General features: G+C 41.5%; 1 protein-coding gene across 3 annotated transcripts in view; it reads left to right on the forward strand.

Moving 5' to 3' along the window:
• The window catches only part of esrra (estrogen-related receptor alpha), a 37,635-nt gene extending 22,905 nt beyond the window's left edge, over window positions 1-14,730 (forward strand). For all 3 annotated transcript variants that reach the window (XM_034177662.1, XM_034177664.1, XM_034177663.1), the window contains 3 exons: window positions 1,807-1,977; window positions 13,767-14,036; window positions 14,121-14,730. In XM_034177662.1, coding sequence (XP_034033553.1) covers window positions 1,807-1,977; window positions 13,767-14,036; window positions 14,121-14,374 — 695 coding nt within the window. In that variant the 3' untranslated portion in view covers window positions 14,375-14,730. The remainder of the gene's footprint in view (window positions 1-1,806; window positions 1,978-13,766; window positions 14,037-14,120) is intronic.
• The last annotated feature ends 1,115 nt before the right edge of the window (window positions 14,731-15,845 follow it).

Raw genomic sequence — 15,845 nt, forward strand, 5'->3', positions numbered from 1 at the left:
CTGCCATGTGCCTTTTACTAAGGAGTGGCTTCCGTCTGGCCACTCTACCATACAGGCCTGATTGGTGGATTGCTGCAGAGATGGTTGTCCTTCTGGAAGGTTCTCCTCTCTCCACAGAAGAATGCTGGAGCTCTGACAGAGTGACCATCGGGTTCTTGGTCACCTCCCTGACTAAGGTCCTTCTCCCCATCGCTCAGTTTAGAGGGGCAGCCAGCTCTAGGAAGAGTCCTGGTGGATCTGAACTGCTTCCATTTACAGATGATGGAGGCCACTGTGCTCATTGGGACCTTCAAAGCAGCAGAAATGTTTCTGTACCCTTCCCCAGATTAGTGCCTCGAGACAATCCTGTCTCTAAGGTCTACAGACAATTACTTTGACTTCATGCTTGGTTTGTGCTCTGACTGTCCACTGTGGGACTTTATATGTAGACAGGTGTGTGTCTTTCCAAATCATGTCCAGTCAACTGAATTTACCCCAGATTGACTCCAGTTAAACTGTAGAAACATCTCAAGAATGATCAGTGGAAACGGGAGGCACCTGAGCTCATTTTAGAGCTTCATGGCAAAGGCTGTGAATACTTATCTATTAGGGTTGGGTATCGAGTACCGGTTCTTTTCGGGTATCGTTAAGAATTGATTTGATCCACCGATATCAATAGCCTTTTTGCTTCCCTTATCAGTCCTTCAGAGTGGCCGTTGTTTTTGAGGGTGTTTGTCGGGAAAATGATCATTTCTCTGCATTGATTGCAGACCCTGCAGCGGCTCTAATCAAGCGCCTCTGCAGTGCAACTCCACTTTGAAGCTTGAACCAATGAAGCAGTGCTTATCTGCTTTGTTGGTTCTTTGATTCAAAGAACAAAGCCATTAAAATATGTCAATCATGAGTCACTTTTGTGTGGATTAAAGTCACTAACTGGGACTCTTGTTGCAGTCAAGAAACGAGAATCGTCCTCCGTTCCATTGGCGCAGCTCTCTGCCGAGACAGAGTCCGGTTGGAATTAATAACTTCAAAACAAATCGCCGCTTTAAAAAAGACACCTCTTTCCAAACGTTGTAATACAGACAAACTACAATCGACTAAAACGTTTTTTCAACCTTAAATGAGACGTCCTGCATTCTTTATGAATTACATCCTGACGTGCAGCACAGCTAGCTGCAAGAGCTCAGCTCAGATGTATTGAAAGACATTCATGCCAATAATGTCTGAAAGGAAATGCTTTTGCCAAAAACTACAGATTTTGTTTATTTCTATTTATGTCCAGAGATCAAGGATCCACCATGTAGAGTTTATTATGTTTAAGGATTCAGTGACCAATTTCATATTTAGTTACTTTAAGACTCAATAAAATGTTGACATAGAAAACCTGTAAAGCCTATTTTTAGCACACAGGAAATTCACAAGAGGTATCGATAAGGAAACTGATAAGGAATTGGCTCGATAAGCGGAATCGATAATGGTATCAATAAAATCATATCAATACCCTACCTATGTACATGTGATTTCTTATGGTTTTTTTGTTGTTGTTGTTGTTTATTTGTTTGTTTGGTTGTTTTTTTTAATATATATATATAAATTTGATCAAATCTAATTTTTTGTCACATTGTCTTTATGTGTGTCACAGGTGTTGGAATGTGGCAGCTGTGAAATCTCTGGAAAATTGTAGCATGAATACATTAATTCAAAAGTCAAGATCAGCATTCTGTGTCATTTGTTGGGGTAGTTGGATGACTTGGATTTTGTGGATCACTCCATCCCCACTGCATTGCAGTTTTGGTGTTAATCCATCTTTCACTTTGTGTGCTACAGGTTCCCCCAACATCATCGTGTCCCACCTTCTATTAGTGGCTGAGCCTGAAAAGTTATTCGCCATGCCCGACCCCCTGCAACCAGACACGGCCCAGCGCACACTCACCACTCTGTGTGATCTCGCAGACCGTGAGCTGGTGGTAATCATTGGCTGGGCCAAACACATTCCCGGTAAGAGATGTTGTGAGAATCCAAGCTGCCTGTGACAGACCGGCACATGTGGAATCACTGTGATCTGGTCTCACTGACCCATAAACTGTGTGTGTGTGTGTGTGTGTGTGTGTGTGTGTGTGTGTGTGTGTGTGTGTCGTGTTTTAGTACGACTTTGAACTCTGGTTTGGTTTTAGTTTAGACTACTCATCATGACAGAAGAATTTGGGTAAACCTGGTCCAAAAACAGTGTTTATGACTAAAGTTCCAATAATGACTTATTTGCTGTGTGGGACATTAAAAGTATTCAGGATCACTGAAGGGAAATGTCGCAAAAAGGCACCAGACTTGACCAGGTGCAAGAACTACTTAAGTTCTTGGTCAGAGGGTGTCTGGCGCAATCCCTCAGCCTGGCTTCATGGACTCGAGGTCCAAGGTGGTGCCACATTCAGAAATGTAGAATTATAGTTCTGCGTCCTGTTTGCTGCATCAGTTCAAAAGTCAACTCAAATTCCAAACTTGAATTCAAATTCAAAACTGGTTCTGAGTTTTGCACGGTCTTGATTGCCCACTCCCCAGCGGTCTGCATTTCTGCAGACTGTGGTCAAGGAAATTACCTACTGTTCATAGCGTTGTGACGCCAAACCAGGGAAGCCCCACGGATGTATTTTTGCAAGACATCTTCGGTCCTTTTACCTGTCCACTGTAAGACTTAGACCAGGAACACCTCCAGAAAAACTGTTTGGACAACAGAGATACATTATCTTGTCTCAACTGGACAAGTGCAGTATTTTTAGTATAACGTGGTGAAATTCTTTATTTTCATTATATTTTTAACAGGGAAGTTGACTGGAAGCCACGGGGGGAATCGCAAATGCATCACGGGAAATGCAGTTTTAGCATGGCTAGCTGCCAGAAAAGTTTTTGAGTTTCATTTTACATCATGTTGTGGATCTCACTTGCATTATGCAACACGATGCTAACAGACTTACATTAGCATGTGCAGACTGTGTGTTCAGTCTGCTGTGAGAATCAGAAATCACTGAAAATCAGGGCCCATATTCACAAAGCATCCTAAAGCCCCTTTCACACCGGGCTTGCATTCAGTTGCGCTAAAATGCAAATGGAGTATGCTGGAAAATTGCGCACATTTGGCATAGTCCCTGTGTAGGCTGGTGTGTGATGGTGCATGGTTGCGTTCCGCGTCTTGCTTACAGTTGTGTATGGTTGCTGTTGTGTATAGGCCCTGTCACACCTTGACAACAGCGTATGCCAACAGCGCGTTTCACTGAGTGGTTCAGGTCGGTACTGCATGGTGTGGTGCGGGTCAGAAACAGAGTAATTTAACATTATTTTATTATTTATATTCATATATCTTACATTACTATAACATTGAAACCTTTTCTTTCCAGGCAACATTTCAAGATGGTCATTCACGCTTTTGTATCATCTCATCTCAATTATTGCAATTAGCTTTATGTGGGAGTAAGTCAGACACTTCTCTCCTCTCTACGGTTGGTCCAGAATGCTGCGGCGCGGCTTCTGACAGGGGCGCGGAGGACAGAACATATGACCCTCGTCCTGGCCGCACTTCATTGGTGGCCGGTTCATTTTAGGGTCCATTTTAAGATTCTAATGTTTGTTTTTAAGTCTCTCCATGGTCTAGCTCCGTCGTACCTCTCTGGGCTTCTTTGTCCTTATGCACCTAGTCGGTCTCTCAGGTCAGAAAGCTCAGATGGGACAGGGCTTTCTCTGTCATTACTCCCAAACTGTGGAACAGCTTGCCTCTGGGTGTTCGGGAGGCACCCCCATTGGCTATTTTTAAAGTTTGTTTAAAAACTTATCTTTATTGCTTGACTTTTGACACACATGAGGCTTACTTTGATAATGTTTTAAGTTGCATTTTAGTTATTCTTATCTTTGTTTTATTGTATTTTAACTTGTCTTTTGTTTTTAGTGTACAGCACTTTGTGTCAGCGCTGGCTGTCATAAGGTGCTTTATAAATAAAGCTGGTATGGTATTTTATTTTTGTCTTGGTGCACCATTTTCATTGCGTACGGAATGCTGATTAGTCTGGCTGTGGTAAATGCTGCCGTGAATGAATGAAGTGCTATGACTCTTTCACCTTTTAAAGCACCGGTTGCTTTCTGATCAGGTCCACTGATCAGACCTGTGATGACCTGAATATTGAAGCGCTGTGATGATTTATACTTTTTAAAGCGCCAGTCGCTGCTACGCCATGACATTTTTACATATTTTTGAAGAATAAAAAAGCTTTTTCCACATGTTGTCTTTGTTTTTTTACCATAAAATTACCCTGAACAAGGATTTAGACGTTTCGTTACCCATATGAGAATTTGTATTTCCCGCCTGCGAGCTTGACCTACTGTATCGCTGCGACGGATGTGACATCATGCAAGTAAAGGTGTCGAAGTGAGGCTCTGTTTACCAATACGGCAGACATGGACAGTGAAGATTTAAGTGACATATTGATTGTTTTTGAAGAAGATGAGGAAGTTTCTGATGAACGAACGACAGTGAAAATAATGAGGGGCTCCAACAGTATATGTTCAAGCTGAATGTGATAGAAGATGAGGATGAAGCGCAGCTTTCGGGATGACAACAACAACGCTGTGGAGGATGATATAAGCTGCTTACAAAACGCAGAATGGTTTGTTCACTCACCACCTTTTCTTATAAATGATCATTTATTCCTGGGTAATAGACAGTTCCACCTGCATTTTGATCAGTTTGGACCTGGATGCGGTGTGTTTGTATGTGTATGAAAAAATTATTTCAGCAGCACAGCGTGCTTAAACTCAGGGGTTTGTTCTGAAATCACTGAAAATAAAGTTTCTGTACATTCTGTATATATTTAAAATATTTATAAGTCATTTTCTTGTGATTGCTAATTATTCACATTTTATTCAAAGCAAATGATTGCTAATCTTTATCTGAAAAGCTGTAGACCCACAAGGGATGGGGGAAAAAAGATTTCTAAATAAAAGAAAATTTTACTTCAATATCTGTTGTCAAATTTTATCAGGCATAATATTATAGAAAAAACTTTATGCTAAATGGAGACTTTCCTGTCTAAAGTACACATACAAAACATCTGTAATCATAAATTGTAACCCATCTAATCTACTTTGAATGAACATAAGTCTGAACAAAAAAACAGGCTGTTCTGCTTACATGCATACAGTAGTGTTCAGAATAATAGTAGTGCTATGTGACTAAAAAGATTAATCCAGGTTAGGAGTATATTTCTAATTGTTACATGGGAAACAAGGTACCAGTAGATTCTCACAAATCCAACAAGACCAAGCATTCATGATATGCACACTCTTAAGGCTATGAAATTGGGCTGTTAGTAAAAAAAAAAAAAAAAAAAAAAAAAAAAGAAAAGGGGGTGTTCACAATAATAGTAGCATCTGCTGTTGAAGCTACAAACTCAAAACTATTATGTTCAATCTGCTTTTTTAGCAATCCTGTGAATCACTAAACTAGTATTTAGTTGTATAACCACAGTTTTTCATGATTTCTTCACATCTGCGAGGCATTAATTTTGTTGGTTTGGAACCAAGATTTTGCTCCTTTACTAGTGTGCTTGAGGTCATTGTCTTGTTGAAACACCTATTTCAAGGGCATGTCCTCTTCAGCATAAGGCAACATGACCTCTTCAAGTATTTTGACATATCCAAACTGATCCATGATACCTGGTATGCGATATATAGGCCCACCACCATAGTAGGAGAAACATGCCCATATTATGATGCTTGCACCACCATGCTTCACTGTCTTCACTGTGAACTGTGGCTTGAATTCAGAGTTTGGGGGTCGTCTCACAAACTGTCTGCGGCCCTTGGACCCAAAAAGAAGAATTTTACTCTCATCAGTCCACAAAATATTCCTCCATTTCTCTTAGGCCAGTTGATGTGTTCTTTGGCAAATTGTAACCTCTGCACATGTCTTTTATTTAACAGAGGGACTTTGCGGGGGATTCTTGCAAATAAATTAGCTTCACACAGGCGTCTTCTAACTGTCACAGCACTTACAGGTAACTCCAGACTGTCTTTGAGCATCCTGGAGCTGATCAATGGGTGAGCCTTTGCCATTCTGGTTATTCTTCTATCCATTTTGATGGTTGTTTTCTGTTTTCTTCCGCGCGTCTGTTTTTTTTTTTTTTTTTTTTACATTTTAAAGCACTGGAGATCATTGTAGATGAACAGCCTATAATTTTTTTGCACTTGCGTATAAGTTTTCCCCTCTCCAATCAACTTTTTAATCAAACTACGCTGTTCTTCTGAACAATGTCTTGAACGTCCCATATTCCTCAGGCTTTCAAAGAGAAAAGTATGTTCAACAGGTGCTGGTTTCATCCTTAAATAGGGGACACCTAATTCACACCTGTTTGTTCCACAAAATTGACAGACTCTGACTGAATGCCACACTACTATTATTGTGAACACCCCCTTTTCTACTTTTTTTTTTACTAATAGCTCAATTTCATAGCCTTAAGAGTGTGCATATCATGATTGCTTGGTCTTGTTGGATTTGTGAGAATCTACTAATACCTAGCTTCCCATGTAACAATAAGAAATATACTCAAAACCTGGATTAATCTTTTTAGTCACATAGCACTACTATTATTCTGAACACTACTGTACGTATGTATATATGGAAAACACAATGTCAATGTTCTGTTTTTTTTTTCAGGTGCTCATGTGAACACAGTCAGCCGATGCCACTCGTGATTGAGTCTCGCTGTTGCAGGGAAATTTCTGTAGTCTTGGCAGAGATGCAACGTGGTGGCGAAAATCCTCAATGTGCCACACAGCTGGCTAGTTCTCGATTGTGTGTTTGGATGCAGATTTCCTCAGAGTGGCACACTATGCCTACATGATGCTCCACAGTACAAGTAAGCACCTGAAATAGTTAGAAAGTTACATTTACATGGTTTATAGAAAAAAGTAAAATTCAAATATTAAAAGAATGAACTGTTTTGAACATCAATCCATGCTATTTTTTGTTGCAGAAAGTGTCATCATATTGGCAATTTGTGCGGTTGTGCTAGGGACACTTGGGAAGGCACAGAAGGGTGCCACTACCAGCTTGTGTTGTATTCAAAATAAGGAGTACTTTTCCATCACCATCAGCCGACTACACTGGCTTCCAGTTTCCTCTGGAGTGAGGGGTCGGGCTCATCGGTGGTACCTGGTTCGCTTGGCAGCATCAGCCTCAGCTTTGTCCGTGCACGTTGGCTGCTCAGTGGAGGAGGATCATTGATGGGGATTTCTGGTCGGTTTGGTGTTTTGCAGATCTGAAGAACCTCTTTTGCTGTCGCTCATATAGACTGAATAAAATGTTTTTTAACAAATTGCAAAACACTTCTCATGTGAATGAAACAATGTTAAACTTATGTGAAATTGTATTTTTATTTATTTTATCATGCTATATATAAAAATATACAAATAACACATGTTGGATATGTGGCTAACTTTCTTAGTGTGACTCCTCCTCTTTTCCACTAAGGAAAGTATATTCTGAACCTTGGTCTCTCTTGCTTTGTCTGCTTTTGTTGTCTCCCTGCATTTTCATTAAAATGAAGGGTTGCCACCAAAGTCCTAAAACAGAAGTTAAAACAAAATTAACAACAACCAAAAAAAAAAAAATAGCATATGTACATAAAAAAAAAAATGCTGTTTTAAAGTTAGGGTGTTATTGAGATAACGTAGACAACTTTCCTGCAAAGGTGATCCTGATATGAGAAGGAGACTCGATCACAAGTGGCATCGGCTGACTGTTCACATGAGCACCTGAAAAAACAGAACATTGACATTTTTGTGTTTTCCATATATACATATGCATGTAAACTGAACAGCCTGTTTGTTGTTCATTCAAAGTAGATTAGATGTGATACAATTTATGATTACAGATGTTCTGTATGTGTATTTTAGACACAAAAGTCTCCATTTAGCATATTCTTTTTTCTAGAGTATTATGCCTGATAAAATTTGACAACAGATATAGAAGTAAAATTTTCTTTTATTTAGAAATCTTTTCCCCCATCCCATTTAGGTCTACAGCTTTTCAGATAAAGATGTGCAATCATTTGCTTTGAATCCAATGTGAAGAATTAGCAATCACAAGAAACTGACATAAATTATTAAATATATACAGAATTTACAGAAACTTTATTTTCTGTGATTTTATAACAAACTCCTGAATTTAAGCACGCTGTGGTGCTGAAATAATTTTTCATACACATACAAACACACCGCAGTCCAGGTCCAAATTGATCAAAATGCAGGTGGAACTGCCAGGAATAAATGATCGTTTATAAGAAAAGGTGGTGAGTGAACAAACCATTCTGTGTTTTGTAAGTGGCTTATATCATCCTCCACAGCGTTGTTGTCATCCCGACAGCTGCGCTTCATCCTTGTCTTCTGTCACATTCAGCTTGAACATATACGGTTGGAGCCCCTCATTATTTTCACCGTCGCTTCGTTCATCAGAAACTTCATCTTCTTCAAAAATAATCGATATGTCACTTAAATCTTGGCTATAATTGCTCACTATGCCTTTGCTGTCCATGTCTGCCGTATTGGTAAGCAGAGCCTCACTTCGACACCTTTACTCGCATGACGTCACATCCGTCGCAGCGATAAAGTAGGTCAAGCTCGCAGGCGGGAAATACAAATTCTCATGGGTAACGAAACGTCTAAATCCTTGTTCAGTGTAATTTTATGGTAAAAAAAAAAAAAAGACGTGGAAAAACCTTTTTTTTTTTAAATTCTTCACGAATATGTAAAAACATCATGGCGTGGCAGGGACCCTTTAAAAGTCATCACAGTGCTTCAGGACCTGATCGATCAGGTCGTCTGATGATCGCACCGACAGATGCTTAGTGCTTTAGTTTTAAAGAGTCATAGTGCTTATTCAGTTTGGTCAGACCTGATCCACACATGATTGCGAGCGACTGGCACTTTAAAAGTTTAAATCATCACAGCACGTATGTCTGATCAGGTGTGATCAGAGCGTGACACCGGCATCTTCTGAGAAATGCACCTGTAGCAGAAAAACCACAGGGGGACTTGCTTTAAAGCAGTGGTCTCCAAAGCAGGTGATTTCACTGATGAACTCATCCCACCTGTTCAAAGGGATGTTAATCAGTGAAATCACCTGCTGAAGTCCGTGGCTTCAAAGAAAACCTGCACCCTCTCGGCCCTTTCTGGAATAGTTTGGAGACCACTGCTTTAAAGTGTGGGTGACACCAAAAAATGTGCACAAATAATCACTAAAAATGCTGAAATGTTGATATTTTAAAAAATTCTGAATGATGAATGAAAAGTCTGATAAGTGCACAGGTGAAGGATAAACAGCTGTCTGAAGCCTGCGCTCTATTTCAGCCCTCAGCCGAGGTCATATTGTTGCTACGTCATCACGAGAACGGAACCTGCTGATTCAAGCCCAAATCAATTGTAAACACAATGGAGGTCGAGCTGTTTTTGGACAATTTTTGTTTCTAGTGTGGAGCTTTTTTTTTTTTTTTTAAGTCCAGTCTGAAGGTATTTTTGAAGCAGCATTGGGGACACAGCCTGATGGTTTTGGGCCTTTTATGCTGTGTTCATACCGCACAACACGCGACACCCACAAATTCGTGTCCCTCACCTGGCGATCACACCGGTGTGTCGCTCTGCTTTCGCTGCAAAAATTCACTCAAATGCATCATCAAATAGGAGGAGCTTCCATTCCACCCGCTGTCAAGTCGACATGGCGGACCTTGATCACACGGAGCGAGTTGCTGTGCTCTATTTGTTGTGGAAAGCTGACAAATGTCACCGGCGGCGCCGTCCCTGGGTTCACAACATCCTTATGAGACGTTCCCAGTTCGGGGAGTTTCATTTGCTGCAGGAGCTGCGTCTGGATGGCGGCCGCTTTCAGCGGTACTTCCGCCTCTCCAGGACCCAGTTTGATGATCTCCTCTCCCCGTTCGTGTGCACATGTGAGCAATAAAAAAAAAACAAAAAAAAAAAACTGGCTGCCGCTGCTACTCGCTCTCTCCTCAAACTCTGTCATAATTGTGTTATAAACCAGTCACCATTTGTTTTATTATACATCTGTGTAGTTAATAAAATTATCTTAACGGACTATTTGTTGGTGCGCACACGTGGAAAAAAAACTGGCTGCTGCTGCTCGCGCTCCTCTCAGACGCTGTCATAATTGTGTTAGAAATCAGTCACAATTTGTTTTATTATACATCTGTGTAGTTAATAAATAAAATTATCTTCACAGATGATTAGTTTGCGCATGCACGTGAAAAAAAAACTGGCTGCTGCGGGGCTGCTGCTCACTCTCCCCTCAAACTTTGTCATAATTGTGTTATAAACCAGTCACCATTTGTTTTAATATACATCTGTGCAGTTAATAAAATTATCTTCACGGACAGTTTGTTTGCGCGCACATGAAAAAAAAACCTGGCTGCTACTGCAGTGCTGCTGCTTGCTGTCCCTTCAAACTCTGTCATAATTGTGAAATAAAGGACAAAAGGGACATAAGTCCTGCTCACAGGCTGGCTGCCAGAGACAGGACATGTCCACACCAAGTATAAACTCCAGACATCTCCACGTCACAACATATCCAGTCCCTGATTGGTCATCGCGACGCAACAAGATGAAAAAGTTCAGATTTTTCAACTTGGGAAGGAGGGTAACATGACACAGTATCGCGCCACAAACGCACCAATTGCTCAACATCACTTCATTCGCATCCATTATGTCGCATTGCGTGGCTTGGACTTTTGTGGCGCCACAACGCTTCTTTCCATAGGGATTACATGGCAACCTGCCGTTGCTCGCATGTCGTCCGGTGTGAACGGGGCTTTCTGTAGACCGCAGTGAGGGAGAAGAAATCTTGGAGGACAACCTTCAATCTGACAACAGTGACAATATTGGCAGAGTTCAGAACACAGAATGGTGATTATAAAAATTAATAAATAATGCAGGTGATTTCAGCATGCAGCTGGAGATAAACTTTTTTTCTTTTTTTTTTTGCCAGCTCTTTGGTCGTAATCATCTGATTTAAAAAAAAAAAAATAGTTTTACTATCTGTGACATCAGGGAAAAAAGTGATGAGGAAGTCTGGATTTATTTATTTATTTATTTCTGAGAAACGTGTACATTTCAAATGTGAAAAATGACACGAGGAACTGAAAATATCAGCTTTTTTAAATAAATATTGTTTCCTTCTTGAATACAGTTAGTGTACTGTACGTTAGTAGCGTAACACGTTATTATTAATATTAAAACCATTCACACAAGGAGTAAATAATATAGTCTTACCTGTCCATTTCAGTGAGATCATCTTCAGTCTGATGAAAACGTCTGAAAATAATTTAATTAATTGTCCTGGCTGAAGAAAAGTCCATGATGGGTTGAGTCTCTGCTGTACTGATCTGGGACTGGCACAGTCAACTACAGGTGTAATCCGCTAATTGTGTCTGCGGCTGATGAATCAAGTCTCTGCTGTGAATGGATCCTCTTGTTCCACCGCGGGCGCTTTGCAACTCATCTGCTCCTAATGTCTCAGTCTGCACGCGAATTATCCCATGATGAGTCACAAAACAATAAAATGTGTAAATACTCAGTTTTGCCTCCGTGTTGAGTGGAGTAGCTGCAGCGGGCGTGCGTGCGTCAGTATAAGTATTCCACCTGCCAATCAAAAGGATTTTGCCGGTGAGAATTAACCGTCCTGACATGTATAAAAACCGTGCATCACCGACCTGAACCACTCGGTGAAAACGGGGCTGTCAGTAGCCTGTAAAAATCCATAAATTAATGGGACTGTTAAGATAATGGTTCCGGCGCTGATATCACTTACTCTTTCTTCTCCAATATTGGGACTCGCCAGGAAGTTCCTGGATTTTAGTGATGCGCAGTTCAAAATCCAAATATTTTTTTTCTTCAGTAACTGCGCACCAGGAAAGGATAAATTTCAAACAGTTTAATTTTAGTCTTAAATACCCCCAAAAAATTATATATCATGTCACCTACACTTTAAAACACTATGTTTCCAGCCACGACTACGAATTAAAAGTATTTCCAGATGTCGTTTTCCAAAATCAGACTTTGTCGATACAGTGTTCCTCAGACTGTGATGGTGCATCGGACTTAAATGAACAGGTAAAGCCGCTGTACTTACTCCGTGTGTGAATGAAACTGTCAGATGGCAAAGTTCAGGGAGAGAGAGAGAGAGACTGCTGTTTCTGTTCTTTGGATTTCTGGATTCATGAGTTGAGGTTCGATTACCTATTCTGAGCACACGTACGTCCACCTGTTATAAAGCACACCAAGGCGCTGTGGGCTGCGTGGATCATGCAGCCACACATACACTACACCTGTTCTCCTCCAGCTGATTCACTCTGGATGCACGTACTCAGTGTACAGTTGCGCAGACCTGCTTAAAAACTGTGTGCTTTCTGCTCCCAGTGCTGTACACGGAAAAAATTTAACTTGGCGTAGACAGTATGCCGCAATACACAGTTCTACGTTGGCCCCGGTGTGAAAGGGTCTTAAGGGTAAAAGTAGCTCTTAGTGATGCCATTCTAAGAAAAATCTTAGAATTCCTCAAATTCTTAGACATTTCTTAGAATTTTCCCTTGGTAAGATAAGTTATTCACAAAGCATCTTAGGCCTTAAGAGAGCTCCTAATGTGCCAAACTGTTAAGAGGAGGGAGGAGGACTTGTAAGAGGTTTAAGAGTGTCTTAAGCAGACAAGAAAGAGGAAGGAGAGACATTCTCCGTATGTTGAGTGGCAGTGACTCAGTAACACGCTGCGGGCTTGATGGTGCAGGATAATTTGTGGTAGTTTGTGGTTGACCTCATCAGGAATGAGCTGACTTTTCCCACCCAGTGTAGTAATGTAATAATAACACCTGAGATGAAGGTCATCTCACACATTTGTGATATCTGGTTCTGGGAAAAATTTAAATTGCATGTAAATTCTATAACAGCCATACGATTAATAATATCATAGTAAGCGATATCAGCAGCCTAAGTGGTTGCCTACAACACTTGAGGAGAACTTGGCTTGTGTGCTGCAATCTCTGCTCTCACTTTGGATCACATCACATACCAGCGCTTCTCACACTCATCACTTGTGCTCAATTATCAGCACGGAGAGTAAACCTAATCAGTACAGTAATCAGCATGTGAATGAGTTGAGTTCAAACATTTTAAAGCTGTGTAACAATTCATTTAATTTTTATGAGTTTCATCATCATAACATTAAATTATTTTCACAGTGACACATTTCTTAATACAGTTCAGCTTATATGATCAGTTGATTTTACTGTCCGTTCAGAACCAGGAGCGCGGAGCGCATTTGTTTATTTTCTTTCCTTTTTTGTGACAACCAATCACAGCTCTTCGAAGACTGTGTCATACCTGCCAACAGGGTCAACCCCACCTCCTCACAAAGATAGATGTTTCTGTCCACTCCTTGCTCAGAGCTGCTCTGACACGTCCTGGATCACTCTCAGGCTAAAGATTCCAGATTCCTAGGAATCTTTAGTCTGGGCCCAATGTGATTCCTTGGAATCTTTAGGCTAAGTTGGGACCTGGTGTCTTGTGTGTGTGTGGGGAGAGCTACAAAAATGGCTGAAGTTTATAATTTAGCTGTAGGCGATGTTTGGTGCGGTAGGGCAAGGTCCTTAATCCCAAATTTGCTCCCACACTATAAATGCCGTCCATGTAATGTTGAATGTATTGTTTGTAAATGATAGGTTTGTGTGCATGCTGCCTCACAGGCTTCCTGTCGCTTTCCCTGGCGGACCAGATGTCCGTGCTGCAGTCGGTCTGGTTGGAGGTGCTGGTTCTGGGTGTCGCGTACCGCTCAGTCGGCTGTGAGGAAGAAGTTGTGTTCGCGGAGGATTTTGTTCTTGATGAGGAAATGTCACGTGTTGCTGGATTAACTGAACTAAATGCAGCGATTACGCAGCTGGCTCGCCGTTTCCGTACGCTAAACCTGGACCGGGAGGAATTCGTCATGCTAAAAGCCATTGCGCTCACCAACTCAGGTGCACTTCACGTTTCTCTTTTTAGTTATCTTGTGATGAGGTGTGTTGGGTTACCTCATTAATTTTTTTTTTTTTTTTTCTCAGACTCTGTTTACATTGAGGACATGGAGGCGGTGCAGAAACTGCGGGACCTTCTCCACCAGGCGCTGCTGGAGCTGGAGAGTCAGCGCCGCCCGGACGACCCCCAGCGGACGGGACGCCTCCTCCTCACGTTGCCTCTCCTTCGACAGACTGCTGGTCGCGCTCTCACCACCTTCTACAGCATCAAGACCCGCGGCGGCGTTCCCATGCACAAACTGTTCCTCGAGATGCTGGAAGCCATGATGGACTCCCCGTAGAGCAACCCCACCACCCCAACACGAAAGGACGCAGAGCACAGATGTCGTCTCCCAGAGTCTATGTTGACGTGACAGGAACCGTTTTTTTTATTTGACAAATAATGAGGAAGATGTGTTCACGTTTCCAACTGCAAATTGGATCTTTACTGTAAGTTGTAACGGACGAACTTCAGGGAAAAGATCAGTTATCTGAATGGGGAGGGGGAAAAAAACTGAAAATAAAAAGTGGGTGAAATGTGAATCCCAGAACATGACGTCATTTCAGCCATGTTGACGGTGTTTTAATCCATGCAGTTTTATAGTTGCTGAAGAAAACATGTTGAGGTACAAGAACAGACTGTGATTGTGTTGAGATTTTTTTTTTTCTCCAAATAATATGATGCAACATCTGCTCACGGAAGCCATATGTCAAAAAGAAAGACTTAACGCTCCAGTGGAGACTCAAACTGACATGCACGTGCAGTGCTTGTATTTACTATAGCTAAAGTCTGCCATTGGAGGCAGTTTCATCCCAATTACTTGCAATATATTTTATTTTTGAAGCAATATTATGATTTGTTTGTCGCATTTAAATTGGGGGTAAGTAAGTGATATCCAGGTGTGTGTGTGTGTGTGTGTGTGTGTGTGTGTGTGTGTGTGTGTGTGTGTGTGTGTGTGTGTGTGTGTGTGGTGTGTGTGTGTGTGTGTGTGTGTCTGTCTGTCTGTCTGTCTGTCAGCGTCAGCAGCTCTGGGAGGGTGTCTTTAATTCAGAGGACCTCTTGACTGTTTTTGATCTTTTAGAACAGGTGAGTAGATTTTAAAGCCTGATCGAGAATGTCTGCAGTACTTTGTGTCCTGGGAGACGAGTTAAGAATCGCTGGTAGCTGCAGAATGTTTTCTTGAAGGTTGTGTAGTTGATGTGTCGTCCCAGCAGACGTGGAGGCTGTGTAGTCACACGATGGACGTTCATGTATTCAGTGTTGTAGTGCAGCAGATACGTGTAAGAATTGTTCAGTTGGTGACACAAGCACTAGATTTGTTAGTTATGAATATGTCTGAGAAGTTCTTTTCTTCAAAAATGTTGTCAGCCACATTGTTGTTTTTTTTTTTTGTTTTTTTTGCGGGGGGGTACAGTGCATCCAGAAAGTATTCAGTGCTTCATTTTATCCACATTTTACATTACAGTCTTATCCCAAGATGGATAGAAGCGCCATTGGGAGGTTGGAGGTGATGCTCTAGTGGTTAAGTGTTGGGCTTGAGACCAGAGGATCCTCAGTTCAAACCCCGGCCTGCCCAGAAAATCAGGACGGGCCTTTGGGCAAGGTCCTTATTCCCTAGTTGCTCCCGGTGTGTAAACGTCTGGTGTGGCAGCACCCTGACATCGGTCTGAGTGTTTGTGTGAATGAGTGAATATGAGGCATCATTGTAAAGCGCTTTGAGCGTCTGATGCAGATGGAAAAGTGCTATATAAATGCAGTCCACTTATGGATGC

Source organism: Thalassophryne amazonica, chromosome 9 (genome assembly GCF_902500255.1).
Source record: "Thalassophryne amazonica chromosome 9, fThaAma1.1, whole genome shotgun sequence".
In the NCBI taxonomy this organism is placed as follows: domain Eukaryota; kingdom Metazoa; phylum Chordata; class Actinopteri; order Batrachoidiformes; family Batrachoididae; genus Thalassophryne; species Thalassophryne amazonica.